Source organism: Gopherus evgoodei, chromosome 4 (assembly GCF_007399415.2).
Source record: "Gopherus evgoodei ecotype Sinaloan lineage chromosome 4, rGopEvg1_v1.p, whole genome shotgun sequence".
Taxonomy (NCBI): domain Eukaryota; kingdom Metazoa; phylum Chordata; order Testudines; family Testudinidae; genus Gopherus; species Gopherus evgoodei.
Genome location: NC_044325.1, coordinates 49,329,900 through 49,353,261, shown reverse-complemented (window position 1 = coordinate 49,353,261; position 23,362 = coordinate 49,329,900). Strand labels below are relative to the sequence as shown.

The following is a 23,362-nucleotide window of genomic DNA, read 5'->3' as shown; positions in this document are numbered from 1 at the left end:
CCTTTGAAAAACTGCCAACATTCCTCAGTTGTTTTTCCCCTCAGTCTTAATTCCCATGGGACCTTACCTATCAGCTCTCTGAGCTTACCAAAATCCGCCTTCCTGAAATCCATTGTCTCTATTCTGCTGTACTCCCTTCTACCCTTCCTTAGGATTGCAAATTCTATGATTTCATGATCACTTTCACCCAAGCTTCCTTCTACTTTCAAATTCTCAACAAGTTCCTCCCTATTTGTTAAAATCAAGTCTAGAACAGCTTCCCCCCTAGTAGCTTTTTCAACTTTCTGAAATAAAAAGTTGTCTGCAATGCAGTCCAGGAACTTATTGGATAGTCTGTGCCCCGCGGTGTTATTTTTCCAACATATATCTGGATAGTTGAAGTCCCCCATCACCACCAAATCTTGGGCTTTGGATGATTTTGTTAGTTGTTTGAAAAAAGCCTCATCCACCTCTTCCACCTGATTAGGTGGCCTGTAGTAGACTCCCAGCATGACATCACCTGTGTTTTTTACCCCTTTTAGCCTAACCCAGAGACTCTCCACACTTCTGTCTCCTATGTCCATCTCCACCTCATCCAAGTGTGTACATTTTTAATATATAAGGCAACACCTCCTCCCTTTTTCCCATGTCTATCCTTCCTGAGCAAACTATACCCATCCACACCAACATTCCAGTCATGTGTATTATCCCACCAAGTTTCAGTAATGCCAATAATGTCATAGTTGTATTTATTTATTAGCACTTCCAGTTCTTCCTGCTTATTAGCCATACTTCTTGCATTTGTACATAGGCATCTAAAATACTGGTTTGATCTTGCCTCCCAGCTTTGCCCTGACCCTCCTTCCTCTCTGCCATTATAGCCCGTGCTCCCTCCTGTTTCCACCCCATCTCCCAGGTCTTGTTCCCCACTTACCTGTGGGCTTTGCTCACCTGTCCCCGTCGAACCTAGTTTAAAGCCCTCCTTACTAGGTTAGCCAGTCTGTGCGCAAATAAGGCCTTTTCCCTCTTCGAAAGGTGAACGCCATCTGTTCCTAGCAGTCCTTCCTCAAATAGCATCCCGTGGTCGAGGAAGCCAAAGCCCTCCTGGCGACACCATCTTCGCAGCCAGGCATTCACCTCCACGATGCATCTGTCTCTGCCCGGACCCCTACCTTCAACAGGAAGAATTGAAGAGAATACCACCTGCGCTCCAAACTCCTTAATCCGTACTCCCAGAGCCCTGTAGTCACTCCTGATCTGCTCAGTGTCACACCTCACAGTATCATTTGTGCCCACATGGATGAGTAGCATGGGGTAGTAGTCAGAAGGCCGGATAATCCTCGACAATGCCTCTGTAACATCTCGGACATGGGCCCCTGGCAGGCAGCATACCTCCTGGGATGAACGGTCAGGGCGACAGATGGGTGTCTCCGTCCCCCTCAGCAGAGAGTCTCCAACCACCACTACCCTACGTTTCTTATCAGTGGTGGCAGCAGACCTCCCAGCCTTAGGGGTAGGAGGCTTCACCTCCTTAACTGTTGGGGGTGATTCCTTCTCTCCTGTATCAAGAAGAGCATAACAGTTATCTTTTACCACAGCAGGAGGGTTCGCAGCAGCGGTGGAGCACTGCCTGCTGCTAGAAGTAACCAGCTGGCTGTGTCCACCCTGAGCCTCCTCCTCCACTGGTGTGTCAGATACACCCTGAGGCATCTCCTCCTCCACTGGTGTGTCAGTAGTCCTGTCAACTGGGACAGCACCGTCAGCCGTCTCCACATGGATACTGTCCAGGAATTGCTCATTGATATGGATGTTCCTCAGCCTAGCCACCTCCTCCTGTAGCTCTCCCACCTGCTGCCTGAGAGACTCCACCAGTAGGCACCTTTCACATTGGATGCCACCCCCAGCCTGGATATCAGTAAGTGGAAATTGCAAATTACAGTCTTCGCAAGCCCACACCAGAATCTGGGTAAAAGCATCCATGCTTTGGTGCTCTGTCTGGCTACAGGCGCAGGTGGAGGAGACAGAAGCAGTGCTGGCACAGGTGTTGCGGGTCTTCCTCACCATTGTAAGCCTCCCTCTGTCAAACTCTCTCAAATTCCCGTCTACAGCTCCCTGTCTGCTCTGCTGTAAACAGAAAGGTTTTGGATGTGGCTCAGTTTATAGGTTCAGGGGACCAATGGGTCACAGATGGGACCGACAAGGGACCCCCCCCTCCCTTCCTACTCCCCTTCCGAACTCCCTTGCAAAACTCCCTGTTAGCAGCTCCTGTTTCCAACCCTTTGTGTTTGTTTTCCTTTGCTTTGAGTGCAAGGGATTTTGTTGTTCTTTTACTCCTCCTGGTTGGGTATTGATTCCCTGTCCCTTTCCCTTTCCTCACTCAAAGAAGTACATCTGCCTTTTAGGGGAGATTGGTTGGAGGTGCTGTCTGTTGGCCCCATCTGGTCTGTGGGCTGAACTGAGCAAAATTGGTGCAGAAACACTGGAGTCACAGTAGCCTTTTTGATTAATCTTGTGAGGTGCTCAGATAATTCAGTGTGATTTTGTCTCTTGTGATTTTTGTCATGAGTTTTGCAATATTGGCTTTTCTTAAAGTCAGAGATCTTAGAGTCAGGAATTTACATAAGAGTCTCAACTTTCATTTTGGAAAAGTTTCTAGCTCTCATGATTATGGAGTAAAGGTTGAAATTGTGACCGCTAAAGTCTCAAACATACAAAAAAGCCCAGAAAGCAAATAAAAAGAATCCATATCTTACTTTTAAAATGTAAGATTTTTTTAAACCAGTCTTGACTTTTTAGAGTAGCTGCCATGTTAGTGTGTATCCACAAAAAGGAGTACTTGTGGCACCTTAGAGACTAACAAATTTATTTGAGCATAAGCTTTAGTGGGCTACAGCATCCGATGAAGTGGGCTGTAGCCCACGAAGCTTATGCTCAAATAAATTTGTTAGTTTCTAAGGTGCCACAAGTACTCTTGACTTTTTAGGAACTTATCTAATGATTTTTGATTGCTTGGGCTAGATAATACTGCTTCAGAGACAGAGGCTGGGAATGTGTTAAAAATACATCTAAAAAACCCTTTCAAGGTCAAAGGCATTTGGAGAAGCATCCTTTTTTTTTTAATGTCTTTTTTTAAAGTAGTAAGTGCAGCTGTAGCTGTATTTGTGGCTATCACTGGAAGCGAGAAGAGGTGGTTTGTTTGCAAAGATCTACCCACTCCTATAGTTAGAAGAGCATGTTCACAGGGAAGTAGAATGGATCTGGGGTCATGCAACTTCCTGAATGGCTTTTCTCTGCCTTGGGAGGGCCAACATCCCAACTTTGCCACAGCCAGTGTTTTCCAAATTGTATACTGCTGGTTGTACTTGAATTTGATGTTCCATCCATTTGCTTCGCACCAGTTCTTTAGGAAGGTGTAGGTGAATCAACATGTGAGAGCTGCAAGCCTGATCTGTCACACAGTCCTCCCACAATGTAGGAACTGCATATTGGGGGTATCTGTGTGGCCAACAGCCAGGGAAGGCGAGGTTAGGCTGTGCTAACAGCCCAGTTTCCCTGCTGGCAGAAGGGGATGATGCTGGCCACCTCGAGCCCTAATAGGGCCACCACCAAAGGGTGCAGCTCCCCCCTACAGGCCGGCCCCTTGCGCTGGGGGCAGGTGCAAAGGCCACAGAGACCCCCCCACACACACACCTGAGCAGGCCAGCGCTAGCGCCTGCGCAGTGAAGGGGACCTAATCGCAGTTTTGTTTGCCTGCTCAGTACCAAGGCACATCACGCTCCTGCGTCTGCGCACTAGACGGGGGGTTGTAACTGCAGGAGGGGAGCCGAGGCTGTTGATTACACCCATGCGCAGAGGAGCGGGCGCGTGCTGTCGCAGCGTATCGCGTCTACACGCGAGCTAGCGGCGACTCGGCCCTAGCGGATCGATGGTGTGTTGTTTGCGCCTGCGCGGAGGAGCACGTGTTTGCGTGTCCCGGAAGCACTCCCTGTCGCAGAGCGGCTCCCAAGCTCAGGCTGGTGGGATCGGGCCTTGCGCGCTGCGTTACCGGCTGGTTTTCTGCGCCGCTGCCGCCTTCCCCCCACCATGTCCCGAGGCTCCAGCGCCGGCTTCGACCGCCACATCACCATCTTCTCCCCCGAGGGCCGCCTCTACCAAGTAGGTGAGTGTCCGGCCTGGCAGCCGCCGAACTGCCCCGTCATGCTGCGCGCCGGGCCCTGGGCCCCGGGCCCCGGGCCCACCCCGTTCCCGGGGCGCCTGGGTCTGACGCTGCCGAGAGAGTCTCCTCTTCTCTCCGTCCCCAGCCCAGGATGAAAACAATTATACGGCCCAGTCTAGGTTATACGGTGCCCATCCCCATGATGTCAGGGCCCGCGCAGTGTCCCTGTTTTAGGAGACAGATTTGAAAGGGCGGAGCTGTGTACATGAGAATATGCCACCAGTTTAATTTGAAGTGTGTTTTTAAACAAATTTACTTAAACCAGCACAGAAACATATTGGGAAGTTCTCAGCACTACTTTAGTACAAATAAAGTAATTATGTGATTATCAGATAGTTTGTAAAAAGCTTTTTTGAAATTATATCCTGTCACCAGTGTAATCATATCTGCAGAAAACTTGTTGAAAATGGCTTACTGTCTGTATAGATGATTCTTTTTGTATAAATAGGCCTAGTTGTTCTGTGTGTTTAATGGAGCAAGAGTTTAATGCCTTTGGAAAAGTATGTATTCAAACCGAAATGTTTTAAAATTGACTAAGGTGTGCCTATGTTATAAGAAACTGTTTCATGCAACGGACCAGATTTTCAGGGGGACCTTTGCCTAGCCTTTGTGCTTGCATGCCATTAGATATGCAAATACTTGCATGCATGCTCAGTGTGCTATCATTTGGCTTATATGGGTGATAGAACTTACATGTGCACTAGTGTTGGCAGGTAATACACAAAGTTGAGCAGCACAAAGAGGTCACTTTGAAAATTTGGCTAAAAATAGCAGTTTAGTTCTTATATAGTGCTGTACATTTTAAATCTGCTGTACAAAGATTATCTGATAAATGCACCCTTATGCCTTAGTCCAGTGATTCTCAACCTGTTTACCATTGTGGGTTGCACATGTAGCTCTTTGTTAAGCAGGCCTCAGTCACACAATATGTAACTGTCTGTATGGCCCTGAGCCTGTCACATGGGCCACAGCTGTGTGTTGATTGGGCTGCAGGCAGCCCTAGGGCGGAGAACCTTTGCCTTAGTCAAATTCAGCAGTTACTCCCCTGGTTATCCAACCCAAGCTGGTGTTGAAAAGAGTTGTCCCAATTAGAGTAATAGGAATCAACAATGTTTAAGGCCTAGTCTACACTAGAATGTTTGGTTGACCCAGCTATGTTGCTCGAGTGTGTGAAAAATCCACACCGGAGTGGCATAGTTAAGCCAACCTAACCACCCTCCCACCCCCCGCCGTGCAGCATAGACAGTGCTCGGTTCATGGACGAATTTATCTGACCTAGCTACTGCTATTTGGGGAAGTGGATTACCTACATTGATGGGAGAACCCTGCCTGTTGATGTAGGTAGTATCTACATTGAAGTGCTACAGTGGTGCGGCTGTAACATTTCAAGTGTAGTGTAGGGAGCGCAAGAGTAGTAATAGGGGTTCCTGCATTCTGAAGGTACCATTGATGCTAAAAGCAAGTATATGATACATTTGTCTTTATTATATGTAATGTGTGTAGTGTGGTGTTAATGTATGCGTTTTTACAAACAAATATGTATGTAAACACTTAAAATATTTATGAATCAATTAAACTGTGTTATGGAGCCATCACTGAGAATCATAGGAAACACAGCTTTATCACATTTGTTAGAACAAATCCATTTAGTTTGATTAATTTTGAATATTTTTGGGAATGCATTTCGAGTTTGTCACTAGTGCTTTTTTATTTAAAAAAAGAAAATGTAAACAAATTTTAAAAAAGGCTCCTGAAGTAAAGTTAGAAATGAGATGGATCACTTGATAAATTCCCCTGTTCTATTTACTCCCTCTGAAGCATCTGGCACCAGCCTCTGTTGGAAGACAGGATACTGGGTTAGATGGGCCATTGGTCTGACTCAGTATGGCCATTCTTATGTTAAATTTAGTCATGAACTCTCTGATTATAAATGATACAAAAGAACACATCTTAATGAACAATCTGCATCAGTCACTTAGACATCCCCTTGGTAGCTTAATAGTTGGTCTTATCTCCAATTTGATTCTTTCTCTTGCCCTTTGATGTCCTAGTACAGTTTTTCCGCTGATGATGCCACTGCCATAACTATTTTCCATTTAAATGTTTGAATATTAGCATAGAGGGGACTTTTTATTTTTAGTTTGTGCTGCATGTCATTAGGATGTCATAGAATTATAGGCATGTAGAGGTGGAAAGGGCTCAAGAGGTTGTCTCATCCAGCCCCCTGCACTGAGCAGGGCCAAATATATCTAGACCATCACTGGCAGGTGTTTGTCTAGCCTGTTCTTAAAAACCTCCAATGATGGGAATTCCACAACTCACTTGGAAGCCTATTTCAGTGCTTCACTATCCTTGTAGTTAGAAAGATTTTCCTAATAGCTAACTTAAATCTCCCTTTCTGCATATTAAGCTGATCTTTGAAGGTGGGACAAGAAGTAGAAATGGAGAATAATCAATTGCCGTGTTTTTTAATAATAGCTCTTAACATGTTTGAAGACTGTTTACAGGTCCCCCCAAAGTTGTCTCTTCTCAAGACAAAAAACATGCTGCCCAGGTTTTTAAACCTCTTATCTTTTTTGTTGCTCTCCTCTGGACTTGCTCCAGTTTGTCCACATCTTTCCTAAAATGTGCAGTTCAGAACTGGACACAGTACTTCAGCTGAAGCCTCACCAGTGCCAACTAGAGCAGGAGAATTACCTCCTGTGTCTTGCATGCAACATCCCTGTTAATACAGCTGAGAATCTTATCTTATTTCAAAACTGGGATCACATTGTTGACACTCATTCAGTTTGTGATCCACTATAAACCCCCAGATCCTCTTCAGCAGTACTACTGCCTAAACCAGTTATTCCTCATTTTGTATTTGTGCATTTTGATTTTTGCTTCCTAAGTGTAGAACTTTGTACTTGTCTTTACTGAATTTCATCATGTTGATTTCAGACCATTTCTCAAAATTGTCAAGTTCATTTGAATTCTAATCCTGTCCTCCAAAGTGCTTGCAATCCCTCCCCTCTTGGGGTCATCTGTAAACTTTATAAGCATACTCTATTCCATTAACCAAGTCATTAATGAAAATACTGAATAGTACTGGACCCAGGACAGACCACGGTGGGTCCCCACTAGATAACGTTCCCCCAGTTTGACAGCAAACCATTGATAACGATTCTTTGTGCAGTTTTTCAATCAGTTGTGTGCCCACATTATTGTAATTTTAATCTGGACTACATTTCCCTAGTTAGTCTATGAGATTGTCATGTGGGACTGTGTAAAAAAATTCTTACTACAATTAAGATGTATCACATCTCCGGCTTCTCCACTAGGCTAGTAAGCCTGTCAAAGAAAGAAGTTAGTTTGGTTTGGCATGATTTGTAATCCATGCTGACTATTACTTTAAACCCTATTCTCCAAATGCATATAAACTGATTGTTTAATAACTTGTTCCAGTATCTTTCCAGGTATTGAAGTTAGGTTGACTGTTCTATAATTCCCATAAAGTAATAAAAATGAGAATTTAGCATTCTAGGTTTGCTAGATGATTACCTGAAGTAGCTGGTGGAGGGGGGGATTAGCTCCAAAGTAATGGAATGTGGCTGGCTGCTTGGAAATAATTTTTTTAATTCATCAGTTTTCAAGTTGACTCTTCACTTACTTGAATGGCCCGTGAATGTTTGTTAGTTCCGGCCGCTTGTGTTGGCTGCCATACCAATGAAAAACCATAAACCACTGATTCGTGTAATGCTAGACTGTCCAGATACTTTTCATTCTAAAAGTGTTCTCAGATGTGCATTATCTTCCTAGAAAACTTTTTATGTGTTGAGCAGTCTCTGGAATTCCTTGCCAAGTCAAGAGGATTTTCTCTACTATAGCACATACACAATTATTTCCTGCAGTTATTACTATTTCTCTTCCCCACCTCACTTTCTCAACCTTCTACAGTCCCCATCTCTCCAGCTAGAGAATTGGATTAGATGAGAGCGCAATTCTTAGGATCTAACTGTTACAGCACCTTCACTGGCTTGAAGAGTGGTGGTTGTGTGTGTTTATGCTTCTGCAATAGTCCTAGCCTCTTGCCATCCAGGGAACCAGAAACTTGGGAATTGAGCATGGCATTGCAAAGCTCTTTCACTCACTTGCCATACCCAACTTAGTCAAATGCTGAATCCCGTTGGGTTAGAGAAAGAACTGTGGTTCTGCGTAATTACAAAATACTATTGCAGTATAATAACTGAATTGGGACAATCTGATTTGAAAATAAGAAAACTTTTAAATTTAGGATATAGATTTAACATAGGGGCAAACTAAACAGTGTGCATAGTACAGAATGGCTTTTTTCTCCCACTTCAATCCCTTATAAATTCAAGTTGCTTAATGTAATCATTCAAAAGATACTTTAGTTTGATAAATTAAATGTTGAAAACAATTGGGTAGCACATAGAATGTGACTGTGTGCGTTATGTGGATGAGCTGACTTCAGGAGGAACTTTGTCTTTTACTTCCCAAAGCTGAGAAACTTGCTGCTGAAATGATGTCTGGAAGCTTGGAGGAGGCAACAGTTCTTTTCATAACCACCCCTTGTTGCTGTTAACTTGCCTCAGAGTTCGGGCATTCCCTTGTGTTCTATTGTGTCAGCTTTAGAAAGGGGAGATTTTTTTCAAGTAGAATTTGTTGTGTAGGTGTTTTTCAAAATTTCCCCTTTTCCCATTGTTGTGAAGTTCTACATGCTGTGCAGAGCCTGCTGCAGTTTGAGTACATATGCACAGTACCACTGAAATGCTGAAGGATGAAAGAGCCTGTACAAATGTCAAATACTATTGCAATACAATTACTTAATTGGGACAAGTTAAACTGCAACAACGGCTTTCTTTGGATGTCTACCTAGAAGCTGAGGTAGAGCAATTTATAATGAATGCTTAGTCAGAACATTATCATAAATTTTGTTTACTAGTTATAAATTTAGCTAGTGCCAAATAGTTGTGGTTGATAATTAGGTGCTATGTAAATATGAATTTATAATCTCTCATCTTTTAATATGCAAGTACCAAATAAAATTCATGGGGAACTTACTTGTTCTTAGGTGCTTGGGAGGCCATAGTCAACAGCAGCATGGTTTAAGAGATAATTGAATTTACAACTTGAGTTGTTGGTTTCTTCTAGGTAGATATAAATACTTTATTCCCCAAAAAGGAATTTATTTTAATTAATGCAGTCTTAATATCCAGAATCCAGAAAATGTTGAGGTACTGCTGAAAGCTCAACCTTGATTTCTGGGCCCCTTGTGATTTTCTTGTTATATAGTCTCTCTGTCACAAATTGTTTCCGTTGATTAAGTACGGTGTATGTAATATAATAAGCAGGTATAGCTTATTCATTCTTACAATAAATTAAAGTACTGGCTTGAGTTTTGATTTAATTTTAAGTCTTAATTAATTAATATCTAATCCAGTGACTTTAGAATTATAACCATTTACTTTCTGCAAGTGGAAAGGGTTTTTTTATTCATTTTTTTACATTGGTTCCAAGTTAATGTTTTGACATTGGGCTGTTTCAGTGAACCACTGAACTGCTTTTCCCCTTATTGGCTTGTTCTGCAGATCTTGTTGAGACTTAAAAATCAAGCCAAGCAGAAGTACTTGGCACTGGTAGCTTACTATATGTAAGGTTTATAACAAATTGTATTTTATATGCTATATTTAACATAACTTATTGAAGGTGGTAAAATTAAGGTTGAACTTTTAAACTTAAATCTATATTTCCTGACTTGATTGCCTGATTATTATTTTTTTATTAAACCTTAACATTGGTTGCTTGCTCTCTGGCAGGGACACAGAATTTCTTGTTTCAAATTTTAAAAGGGAGAGCAACACCAATATCTAATACTGTTCAGCACTCTAATTGAACAGAGGAGAGGCAAACTCAGGATTTTTGTCCATTGGGACAAGCCATTGCAAACAAGAGGCTCAGTCCCCAGTGGGATATGTGTGTGTGTGGTGGGCTTGCAGGCTCTGCCCCAAACATGATATTAGTGGCAATGGTACAAGTATTTCTGATTATTTTTGTATGTATCTTTCTAGAATATGCTTTTAAGGCTATAAACCAGGGTGGCCTTACATCAGTAGCTGTTCGTGGGAAAGATTGTGCAGTAATTGTAACACAGAAGAAAGTACCTGTAAGTAAAAGAAACAAACCTATTTCTGGAATGTGAATAGTAAATTTAGTGAAATTATCAGCCATGTGTCTGTGAATTAAACCTGTGGTTTTCAAACTGTGAGTCGTGACCCATACTGGGTTGTGAATGTAAGGCACCGCCGACCAAGCTGTTAAAAATTCCATCGGCAGTGCTGCCCAGCTAAGGCAGGCTAGTCCCTACCTGTTCTGACACCACGCTGTGCCCCGGAAGCGGGGGGGGGGCTACAGGGCTCTGCGCGCTGCCCCGAGCACCAGTTCCACACTCCCATTGGCTGGTTCCCAGCCAATGGGAGCTGGGGAGGGTGGTTCCTACAAGCCAGACCTGGCCACTTCCGGGGTCCAGTACACTCTGCAGTGCCAGGACAGGCAGGAAGTCTGTCCTAGCACCCCCGCTGCGCCGCTGACTGGGAGCCACCCGAGGTAAGTCTGCGCCCCAATCCCAAACTCCAACCCCCAGCCCTGAGCCCCTTCTTGCATCCAAGCCCCTCATCTCTGGCCCCAGCTCCATTGGGTCACAGCCATCAACTATTTTCTTCAACTGAGTCACCAGAAAAAAAGTTTGAAAACCACTGAATTAAACAATATCTGTTGCCATTGTGCCTTCTCAGCACCCCAACTCCACACCACTTAATTTCATTATTGCAAAGCCCTGGACCATCTGAGAATACATGTGTCTTTGAGATGGGGGACTGTTTACCTGTGTATTTTTCCCAGTCCTATTCTTCTGAAACCTTACCTGTAAAGCACTGTATCAGTGGTACAGAGAGCAAGACTTCAGTAAATGTCTGTCAGCACATTGGATGGAGTGACACAGCAATGTTGAGGAAGAGAAGCACGCAAGATGAGAAAAATTTGACTCCTAATTTGAAAAGCAGCAAACATACTAGGGGTTCCTAAATATTTGTATAAGAATCCTCAAAATTATCTGGGGGAAGAGGATTCCATCTTCCTCCATTTCCCCTCAGTGACTAATCTTAGAATGTTGGGTGGTGTCCCCTTCTTCCTTTGCTACCTCTTTATGACTGGTCACTGGACCATAGTAGTAGAAATTCTTCCCACGTTTCTGCAGAACAAGATACTAGGAACTTATAATGGAAGTTCAGCGACTCTTTGCAAATGCAGTGTGATGTTAGAACTTCCCCCCTTTCCATGCTGATAGTAGATAGTGGAGTGCTTGGAAGACAGTTTCCACCTTAATTTTCTGATTTCTGCCTCTTGTTGGCTTGAGGGCAGGTCTGCACTTAATATGCTGCATTGATGCAGCTGCACCGCTGAAGTGAAGACACTCCTATGCTGACGGGAGAAGCTTTCCCATCAACATAGCAGTGTTTGCATGTGAAGCTTATGGTCAGTATAACTGCGTTGCTTGGGGTCGGGGGGGAGTTTTTCCCCTGTAGTGTAGACCTGGCCTCAGTGATCTGGTAATAATATGTCTCTTATGTGTGGGTAAAGGACTATTGTTTCTTTTAAATTATTTCAGTATTTTTGTCCATTAGGACAAGTTATTGGATTCCAGCACAGTGACTCATTTATTCAGAATTACTGAAACTATTGGATGTGTAATGACAGGAATGACAGGTAATTAATTTACCTTTTGTTTAAATATCCAAATTTTTTAAATACTTTTTTCTTTTGTTACTTCATTTCATGTTACACTGATGTTTACAAACTCCTGTAATCCAAAACTGGAGATGAGGTTTAAGAGATTTGCTATTTACAAACTGACAATTTGTTTAAATTTAGCACATTGGGATCTTCCAGAATGGAGATCAGATTAGTGCTATCAACAGCATATCCAGCAATGCAGTGTGGTGTGTTTTCAAGAACTTTCTCTAAACATTTTTTAGTGGAAGTAATGCTTATTTTAGTGGGAGTAAATATTTTGTCTTTTATATTAGCTGACAGCAGGTCTCAGGTTCAGAGAGCCCGCTACGAGGCTGCTAACTGGAAATACAAGTATGGCTATGAGATCCCAGTGGATATGCTGTGTAAAAGGATTGCAGATATTTCTCAGGTCTACACGCAAAATGCTGAAATGAGGCCTCTTGGTTGCTGTAAGTATAGTAGAGTGTGCCAGATCGATAAATCTAGCAGATACAGATTTTATTTTTTAAATTAAACGTAGGGGAACAAATTCTAACCAACTTTTCTAGATATGTAAAATGATATGGGCGTAATGTAAAGAGTAGTGGTGGCTAATGGTTAAAACAGGGGTGTTGGAGTCTGGACTGTGGGATTATGTTGCTATTTCTGCCGTTGACTCACCGTATGAATTCAGGCAAACAATTTAACCTCGTTGTCAGTTTTTCTTGTGTTATATTATTTTCCCTTGGTGTTATGAGTAGAACTGGTTAGATACGTTATGAGGAAACCTAATTTAATCAAAAAACGCTGTTTCAAGGAGGCGAAACGTTTTGGGAAACCTGCCTGCTTTCCTAATGGCCTGCTTGCAGTCTGGATCCCAGGGTCCATAGCTCCAGAGTAGCCCTGCCTTCAGGTACCCTGAAGTATCGAACTCCTTCACATGGAGCAGGGAGCCTAGCAGCCCTGGGGACTTCTAGGCTCCCAGTTGTGCGGCAGGGAGGGCACCAGAGCACAGAGCCTAGAAGCCCTGAGAGTCTTGCTGTAAGCGTAGCCCCATCAGGCCAGGGCTTCCGGTCTCCCTGCTTGGACCCAGGAGCATCACTTGTAGCTGAGGTTGGGCTTCCAACTCCACAGCAGGGAGCATGGAAGCCTAGAGAACCTCAGCTCCAGCGGGGGCTCTAAGGGGTTATAGGATCCCTTCCACAAAGCTTGGAAGTCCTGGGACTGGCTTAAAGGCTCTGCTGCTCTAGGGTAGCCCCAACATGTGGACTTCCCTGGGGCCAGGGACAGCCCACAGGTGGGCTGCAGCAGAGCTGCAGACACTGGGAGCACTAGCAGCAGCTCAATTAAGTTGACATTCTTGTCTGTTTCATAAATTTTATATGGAAACGCTGTCTTCTGGTGTTTCTGAAAGAAGTTTCTTGATTTTGCTGAGAAATTTTGGCAAATTTGGTTTCATTTCAATGCGAAATAACCTCAATTAAAAAAACCTGAAAATTAGTGTAGATCAAAAATACAAGTTTCAACCAGCTCTATTTATGGTGCTTAATCTGTTCAGAGTGTTCTGAGGTTTTAATTTACTGTTTCAAAATTGCATACTGAATGTAAATCTCAACTTAGCATCTGCTTATTACCTGTACTTGTGTAAAATTAGTAGTTCAAAGATCTTAAAAGCTGCACTGGTAAAATTAGATGAGCATCTAAGATCTACAAGTTTGATTTTGAAGTTTTTCTTTTCCTTCACTTTTTAAAAAAAATCAATGAAATTAAATAGAAATGCAGTGTAATGCAGTGTGAAGCAATATTGTAAAGTTAAAATGTTAGTCAAAAATGTACGTAACTTGACTATGCAACGTATTTGTAAAACTTCCTATTTTTTTCAGGTTAAATGTTTGCTTAATTTATGACATTCTACAGTAGATAGTACAGGAGTGCACTGCAGCTGATTTTACCTTGTTACTAGTACCTTAACTTTTGTATTACCTAACCTTGTGGCTCTGTTGCAAAGTCAACATTGCATTACATTTTCTGCATTTAATTAATGGTTTGCTTTGTGTGTGATTAAAAATCTAGTTTGGTCTAAAATGAAGTACACACCTGGAAATGAGGCACAATTGAGAGGTATGTCACCTTAGCGATAAAGGGGAAACATGAACCTCAGAATAATGGATCTAGGTCCAAAAAGGTATTTAGCTGTGCACTGTCCCAGTTCATACTAGAGGAGAGTCTACGTTGTAAAAGTCAGAATTCCCAAGCACATGACACTTTGACTTTGATTATATCAAAAATTAAAATGTAAAGTCTTGTTTTGTTTTATTAAGGCATGATACTGATTGGTATTGATGAAGAACATGGCCCTCAGGTATATAAGTGTGATCCTGCAGGTTACTATTGTGGGTTCAAGGCCACAGCTGCAGGAGTCAAACAAACAGAGTCAACCAGCTTTCTTGAAAAGAAAGTGAAGAAGAAATATGACTGGACGTTCGAACAGACAGTAGAGGTAAGCCAGTAGGGGAAAATCAAACTGAGCCGAAAGTGCTCCACTACCTGTAGTACTACTATAAAGGGTTATGATGCAAAGAAGTATTTGTTATGATGCCCAGTGTCACTGCCATAGTAAGCAGCTGTTTTCACTAGGAAATAATCTTAGTTTTGAAAGTGCTTAAATAGAGCTAACCAAACTGTTTGCTTGTGTTTGTGCTATGCTTTTTCTTTATCAGTGTTTCATAAGGCTGTTCATACGTCCAAATGGGGTAATGGCACTAGTGGGACATCTTATTCTGTGTATCGAGAATTCCTTGTAAAACACACGAGTCACATACACATTGACATTAGAATGTTCTATTAGGGTATGTCTACATCTACAATTTTGCAGCGCTGGTTGTTACAGCTGTATTAGTACAGCTGTATAGGGCCAGCGCTGCAGAGTGGCCACACTTACAGCAACCAGCGCTGCAAGTGGTGTTAGATGTGGCCACACTGCAGCGCTGTTGGGCGGCTTCAAGGGGGGTTCGGGGAACGCGAGAGCAAACCGGGGAAGGAGACCAGCTTCGCCGCGGTTTGCTCTCGCGTTCCCCGAACCTCCCTGCAAACCGCAGGGAAGGAGACCTGCTTGCACGGGGGTTCGGGGAATGCGAGAGCAAACCGGGAAAGGAGACCAGCTTCGCCGCGGTTTGCTCTCGCGTTCCCCGAACCCCCCTGCAAACCGCAGGGAAGGAGACCTGCTTGATTACCAGACGCTTCCTCAGGTATGCTGGGATACCTGCTTATTCCACGGAGGTCAAGAAAAGCGCTGGTAAGTGTCTACACTTGATTACCAGCGCTGGATCCTCTACACCCGAGACAAAACGGGAGTACGGCCAGCGCTGCAAACAGGGAGTTGCAGCGCTGGTGATGCCCTGCAGATGTGTACACCTCCTAAGTTGCAGCGCTGTAACCCCCTCACCAGCACTGCAACTTTGTGATGTAGACAAGCCCTCAGATGGCTTACCACCATTTGCCCTCCAATATCTATATATAGTATGCTTTGACTTAAGGATTTTCTCAATGTTGTCATTGTTTAGTTGTTGGATGTATAATATTTTCCTCCTTGTAAACTGACAAAAGCAGTGAAATCTTGTTTTGTTCCACCCTTCAAGTTCTTTTGAATATAGACAGACTGTTTTTTCTTTTATTAAAATAGTTTACTTGGTTATCAAATTTCAGTGCTCCTGGCCTGTTACTGCAGAGTCACCATTGCCATTTTAAGTGTGTTGGTTGTTCAGGACCCTGGATTGTGGAAACCAGAAAATCCTGCCACCTCAGTTTGTAGTTGTCATCTTGGATTTGCTCTCTGAAGAGCAAGTCACTGAAGATGGTTTTAAAGGCTTTAAAACCAACCTGCATGCTAGAAAGCACTTTAAAATAGGAAGTTACTATATTCTGGGTAGTTACTGTCCCACCAGTGCTGACAGTTGGTGGTGTGGTTAAATGCACATGCTTTTTGCAACAGCAACACTAGAATCATCTTGGTCAAGGATGCATCCCCTATAATGGATTTGGATATCCATAGGGCTACCAGTAGAAGCCTTGATAGGAAGATATTGACTTCCTGATCCTCCATATTTGGCCTGTTAGAGGGGCAAGGTACTAAAAGTGCAGTTGTGCCAGAGATTATAGTGCTATTTACAGCGAGGGGGGTGGTGAGTTTACTCCACATTTTAGGGCAGACTTTAAATCGGGGTGGGGGTGGGGGTTCCAGTTGTATTTTTCTTTCCTCTGAAACTGACCACAAAACAAGTAGCTCCTAAAAATACGTTGTGGAAGCTATTATGTCCCCATTGGGCATCAGTCGCACTGCACTCTAATCTCTTGTGCATTGGTGCTAATTATCCTGCTGTTCCACTGGAGGAAAGATGAAGGGCCAGGAAATCACCTTGATCCTAGCACTAGCTCTGCAGTGTGGCTGGGTATAGAAATGCACTGTCTGACTCCTGAGATACTCAGTTCAGCAATTGTATGTCCGTTATTGCATATGTGTACATGCAGTCAGTATAAAGCCAGTTATTATTGAAATTGTCATTCAAGACACAGCCTTGAAATGTAAACTACTTATAAAATAAGCCAACACTCTATCTTGTGTTTGATAATTTTCCTTACGGTTTCAGCTAAACGTAGGAGATTTGAGTTTAAACAGTCCTCTTCATGGCACATCTATTTGTCCTGTCTGATCTTGTTCTTAAGTCACAATGCTGATCTTGTGATACAGTTTATGTGACTGCAGTGTTTGGTGTAACAACCTTAAAATAAAATTGACTCCGCTGCAGGATTCAACAGGAGATGGCTGATTTAAATACAGATACATGTTTAGAAATGGAATCGAGAGGTTTTTAGCTAAATTGTTTGGATTCTTCTTCAAGTCTGCACAACTGTGTAAGCTTTTAAAAAGCTTTGTTAGCATTAGAACATCTTCTCACATTGCTTATATTCAGTTATAAATTACAACCTTATAGGGACAATTAAGCAGTCATAATTTTAACACCCAAAATTATTAGAGCTCAAAACTGGGGTTTTCAAAAGAGCCTTAAGGGTGCTGGGCACTCAAATCTTATTGAATTTCAATGTGAGATGAATACCTAACTCCCTCAAACTCCTTTTAATATCCCATCCAAAATAGTCATCTCAAAAATAAAATTTATTCTTTTGCCATGGTTTCCTGGCAGCTTGTATATTGCTCACATTGGGCAGTTGAAGTAGATTGAGGCTATTCCTAGTCAGTTTCATGTTCTGTTTTTAATGCACAGCACTGGAATGTTTTGGAAGCAGATGCTTGAAAGGAATGTTTAAATGCAAATGAGTTCCAGTTCCAGTCAATTCATAGAAACACTTCTATTGGTGGCTTTTTTTAAGGTTTTGTTAAAATATCTTCACAAACATGTATTTTGGGCCTATGTTGACCCTATTAAGTGTTTCTTTTAAAGTCAGTCAGCCATGATAAATGACTCTGTTGAGCAAAACCAAGAAACCTGATGGCATCTTTGTGCTTTTCCAGGATCCTGGTGAAAGGCTTTGTGTGTGTATGTATGTTTGATTTAAAAGATTCTTCCGTAATCTGGCTTCTACTGGACCCTGCATTGAAGGCATAATTCTACTACAACACATCAGTTTAGTGTTTCAGAAATATTGCATTTCTATTTATTTTTCAATTTAAATAGCTAAAAAGATGCCTATCCAAGGCTCTCATCACCCTAATGCACCATTAACAATACAATTAAATATCAGCAACATTAAAATCAATTTGGACAGCTAGCCACTTACAAAAGATCTTTTCTGTCCCTTCATCATTGTGAGAAGATAGCCTCAACATTACAATTATGACTTCAGTGCAGGATTAAGTATGGAAAGAGGTTGAGAGAGAACTTGTAACACATACCTTGGATAATTAGTAAAAACAGAAAAGGTAATAATCGTGGTTAAGTGCAGTATTTCTTAAATCCCAAATATGAGGGCGTGTTATAAAAAAGAAGAACATGAAATAGTAACTGCACAAGTTACTTGTGTATCTGTTTGTGAAAAGCATGGTGGTGACCACACACACATACACACACCCCACCACCACTACAAAGGTAAAACTGGCTTGTAATTAAGATATCTAGATTGTTTGGGGTTTTTTTTTTTTGTTGGTGGTAAATGTGTTCTATTTTCAGCTCAGATCAAAAGATTTTAACCTTTGCATGGTAAACAACTTGTTGGATTTTCTTGTCAGGAAATTCCAAGATACGCTGATTATTAGGGTATCCTTATCTTGTATGTTGTTTGCCTGGGGTGAAGAGAGAGACCTGAATTTTGCTACAGGATCAATTTATGTTTGAAAATGTGGGAGTATGTGGGAAGAGAGGGAGTGATTTAACTTAAAATTGAAAGACGGGTAGGTCTTGACAATGTTTTGAGTGCTCTTTTTTCAGTATTTATCTTTTATCTAACATTTACTTTTAGACAGGAATAACTTGCCTGTCTACTGTGCTGTCCATTGATTTCAAACCTTCGGAACTAGAAGTTGGAGTAGTTACAGTTGAAAACCCTAAATTCAGGTAAGTTAAATGACTAGTGGAACTTAGTGTGCTTTCCTCGTTATGAATGGCTAATTTTAACTCCCTTCATAAACGTAGATTAAAATATAGATGGAAATAAAAAGACATTGGGGGGAAAAAATCACTTGCCATTTTCTAAAAATTTGGGGTGGGGGAAAGTTTGAAGATGTCCTTTCAGATCACCCTTTGTAGTTGGGAACTGTGGCCCTACTTTGAGTTCTGACTAGACAGGAAGACTTTTAAAAAAAAACAACATTATATAACATGTTTTAAGCAGTTCTTAGTTAAAATGTATTAACACCTAGTATCGACTGGCGTGGACTAGACATGGTCTACCATCCTCTTCCCTTGCCATTGACCATGATAACTAGCATGTTTTAGAGGTGTTAAACCTAGTCTATGCTAGGTGCTAAATGGTGTCTAAAAACATAGCATCATAGAAACATAGGACTGGAAGGGACCTTGAGTGGTCATCTTGTCCGTCCCTCCTCCTTCCATTCCCCCACCTCCATGCTGAGGCAGGACCAAGTGTGCCTAGCCACTATCCCTGACACGTGTTTGAAGGCTTTTAAGAACAGGTTGGACAATGATGGGGTTTTCATAACCTCTCTTGGAAGCCTGGTCTAGTGCTTATAGTTAGAAAGGTTTTTCTAATAGTTAAGCTAAATCTCCCTTGCTGCAGATTAAGACAATTACTTTTTGTCCTACCTTCAGTGGACATGGAGAACAGTTGATCATCTTCCTCTTTATAACAGCCCTTAACATATTTGAAAATTGTTATCAAGAACTTCTCAGTCTTCTTTTCTCAAGGCTAAAATTGCCCAGTTCTTTTGAAGTTTCCTCGGAGCTCAAGTTTTCATATTTGTTGCTCTGCTCTGGGCTGTCGCAATTTATCCATATCTTTCTTAGTGTGGTGCCCAGAATTGGACACACTACTTCAGCTAATTGAGCAGGACATTTACGTTCTGTGTCTTTTATATAAGACATTCCTGTTGATACACCCCAGAATGATACTAGTTTTTTCATAACTGTATCATGTTATCAGCTCATATTCAGTTTGTGATCCACTATAATGCCCAGATCCTTGTTCAGTACTACTGCCTGGTCAGTCATTCCTCATTTTGTTCATGTGCATTTGATTTTTTTTTCCATCCAAAGCATAGTACTTTTCACTTGCCTTTATTGAATTTCATCTTGTTGATTTAGACTAATTCTCGTCCAATTTGTTGAGGTTGCTTTGAATTCTAATCCTGCCCTCAAAAGTGCTAGCAACCCCTCCCAGCCTGGTCTCATCCACAGATTTTATAAGTACATTCTCCGCTCCATTATCCAAGTAATTACAATTAATGTTCAATATTTTAATTAATGTGTTTGCTAATGCATTTTTTAAAAACATTTTTTCCTCATATGGAGAAGGTCTTTGAGTAAATCTTCTGGAGTAACTATCGCTGAGATAACTCTTGCTCATTCTTGAAAAGTGGTGATTCATAACTTCTCCAGCTAGTTAATAGATTTATGGGTGCATGCAACTTAAAATATAGATTAAATCAGTGTTAGCTGCTCCTTCCCTCCCCCTCCCAGGTCTTTGAGTGTACTCCTCCAGTTTGAGTCTCTTGCCTTTACCTGTTGTGGTGTTGGGTCTCTTGCCTTCACCTGTTCTGAGGTGGATCTCTTGCCTTCACTTGTTCTGGGGTGGAATACTGTGATTTTACAGCACCTTTTGCACCAACCACAATTACTCAGCAGCCCCAGCTGGGTTGTGTACCAGCAAGTCTTCCTTACGGGAGCTGTGACCGCTGACCACGTGTGAATATGGGACCCAGATAGCTCTTTCAAAACAAATGTTGTTTAATCTCAATAGTAGGAAGAAAGCGTAGCAAGAGAACAGGGTTTTTAACACAAAAGGTCTACACACACATTTATCTTAAATAAACTTAGGTAGGATGTAGCTTACCCCAAACTCTCCTTTCCCCTTCCCTCTCCCCCAGTTGTGGGGTCTGTCTACCCAGTTCATAAAACCTACTAAGTCCTTTGTCGTCTTTACTTCTTGAGCCTAGTCAAATTGGCTTGGCCAGCTTTTGGGAGGGGTATCTGGGCGAGACTTCAACAGAGCTGGTTTTCTGCATTGTCCATTAAGTGTCAGTAAATGAGATTGTCTAGGGCTATTATCCACTTTCCAGTTGTGCACTCTAACCCCTGCTTGTATAAATGCGTTGTAATCCTATTATGCAACAGAATAGCAATCCCAAATTAGGACTCTTGAATCAAACCGCAAACTTGCTTCTTTCTTAATTTGTCATGTAAATTAGAGCTTTTTAGTCATAGCTGTGGGCTAATCTGTATTTAGAATGAGGGGAATATTTTTAATGTGAATGTAGGCTTTTTCTGTTTGGCTGGAAGCTAAGTTGTAGTACTAGTCCTTCAGTCATGGATTCCTGAAGCTAATCAGGAATAATAAATTTAGTTTATAAATTTTATGTAAACTTTGCCAGGCCCTACATGAAAACATAACCTTTACATTAATGTTTTATATATATAAACACTTGTGGATAGCTCTGCCTGTGCATATTGGAACTTTTTTCCAAGCACACTTTAAAGACACCCCAGTTAAAGACACTGTACTCCATTGGCAAAGCCAGCAAAGCTTGTAAACTCTACAGGCCAAATAGCTCTATATCAAGTTTCTTAAGAGGTCATTTGAAGATGACTGAGTTAAAGGCTGCATTTAGAATCACTGGGGGCTTTAGCATATACCTAGGTTCAAGGAACACTTAGGCTCTACTTGTGAAACCAGTGGAACTTGTAAGCTTCCTAGATCAATTAGCTCTGGAATTCTTTCTTTCTCTTCCTTTAAAATAAACTGCCAGTATTGCGCCCTTACGGTGAAATATCAAATACACCGCCTGGAAGTTCCAAAAGGGATAGTTGTTTTCACAGCACTAACCTGGCCATGTTGTACATACATCTTCTGTTTGTTTACTTAGTTAAATTTAATTTCAGTTTGTTCTTTAATATTTAACTCCTGCAAGCATGGTATAACATCAGTTTTGGGGATTTCCTAACTTGAATGGTTGTTAGTGCAACATTAAAGATGAAATAATGCTGGCTTTTTTTGCATTTAATATGTTTTAGGAAAACTAAATGCAAGTTAGCTCAATGTTAAATGGCACAGAAGATTCCCTCCTAACAGGCACCTACTGCCATGCTCCCCCTTTTGCCACTGCCGTTCAAGGGCCCATGCTAAGGCTTCGCCCTTGTATTCTCTGACAGCGAGTGTGTATGCTGGGGGAGGAGGGGAGGGACTTCCATAATCTGGTCATAGCCATCCTTTCAAGAAAAGAGGACCACCGAATTTGAATCCCCTTTGAAGTAATCATCCTACTGATTACTTTGGACCACTCTTATTCCCCTCTTCCTGCCCCCGCCCCCCAAGTACATCATGGTAGCTACCTCATCAGTTTTGCAAGGGTATTACTAATGACCTATATAATGACCTGTTCTGTCCCATCACTGTCCCCATTGCTCTCCAGGACCCTAGACTCTCCTGTTGGTTTTTCAGAAATAATCAGCATGGCTCATTCATTGCTCTAGCAATTATTTTAAGCAGACAAAAGATGCAGCTGTACTACTTACATTTATATGTCGGGACATTAAAGATGGAAGATGGTGGGTTAAGGAGAAGAATAAACAAAACTATTTCCAGAATTCTTTTTTTTCCCTCCCTTTAGAATCCTTACAGAAGCGGAGATTGATACACACCTCGTAGCGCTAGCAGAGAGAGATTAACTAGTTTTCCTAGTTGCATTGACTGTGCTTCTGGCCAGGATGTTTGGTAAAAAGAAAACACTTATTAATGGCTCTGGATTATGGTCTGAAAATGGAATGCTATATGGTGTATTTTACTCTGTCCAAATAAAACAGAGGTTTTTGAAAACGTTTGGTGTTTGCTTTAATTGCCATACCTTGTTTAAAATGAGCTTGCTTTTTCAGAGCTGTGAAGACGTAATTCAAAATATTTGATAGCTTGGAACACTTCTGCAGTCATTTGCCTCTTGCCTAATGAGTTTGTGAAGGAAAATATGGTAATGAATTGATTCCCTAGGTTTGACATGACTAACTGTGTCACTATTAACCCAAAATGCTGCCCATGCTCATTTGGGATTGTTATGCTTAGTTCTGATTTTGTCTTGTAATATTTCTGTACGTTTCTGTAGTGCCATTCACGACAAACCTCAGTCTGGCTTCTTAGAGGAAGAATATTCTTTTTTCCCAGAACAGTGCCTTAGGGCAGGACTCTGCCTTTTTGTTCCTTGCTGCTGCTTTGATTTTTACTACAGATGCAGTTAGACTGGTGCCCACAAAGCCTGCTTCAAAACAAGGAGGCAGAGTTAGAAAATGCCAAACTTGATCTAATTAAAAAAAACAATCCATAGGACTTTTAATATAAAATCAAGGGTTTAATGCTGCTAAATCCTTCAGAATTTAAAATGCTCAGTGTGGCTTAAAAAAAGATAAGACCTATTCTTTAAAACTATAACATCCCTGGCCCCTTCCCTTCTCTTCTCTTCTCTCTCTCTCTCCTCCCCCCACACCAATTCTATATGACTGACTTTACCTGTTCATTAATCATGATCAGTGTTGTATGCGAGCGGTGAAAAGGAAAGACACTTACTACAATCATTTCTTTTATAAGGTATCACCCTGTTATCTCTGTAGACTACCTGATTCTAGGTCATGGTTTTGTGTGGAGCAGAGCAACTACATTGCTGTGCTTTGTTGGAAGTCAGGCCATTGAGACCGACCCAGCTATTGGTTAACCACATTCAGC

The 23,362-nt window shown here is 41.7% G+C and overlaps 1 protein-coding gene across 2 annotated transcripts; it reads left to right on the top strand.

The window, feature by feature from the left end:
* The first annotated feature begins 3,921 nt into the window (after positions 1–3,921).
* On the top strand, positions 3,922–22,472 carry PSMA6 (proteasome subunit alpha 6). 2 transcript variants are annotated; one of them, XM_030559270.1, is made up of 7 exons: positions 3,922–4,134; positions 10,267–10,361; positions 11,878–11,959; positions 12,280–12,435; positions 14,287–14,465; positions 18,440–18,534; positions 22,263–22,472. In XM_030559270.1, exons 3-7 carry the CDS (start codon positions 11,944–11,946, stop codon positions 22,318–22,320), a joined length of 504 nt encoding a protein of 167 aa, XP_030415130.1. In that variant the 5' UTR covers positions 3,922–4,134; positions 10,267–10,361; positions 11,878–11,943; the 3' UTR covers positions 22,321–22,472. The 2 variants fall into 2 exon arrangements, with proteins under 2 accessions (XP_030415130.1, XP_030415129.1); XM_030559269.1 differs by having other exon boundaries at positions 3,975–4,138.
* Positions 22,473–23,362: the final 890 nt, after the last annotated feature.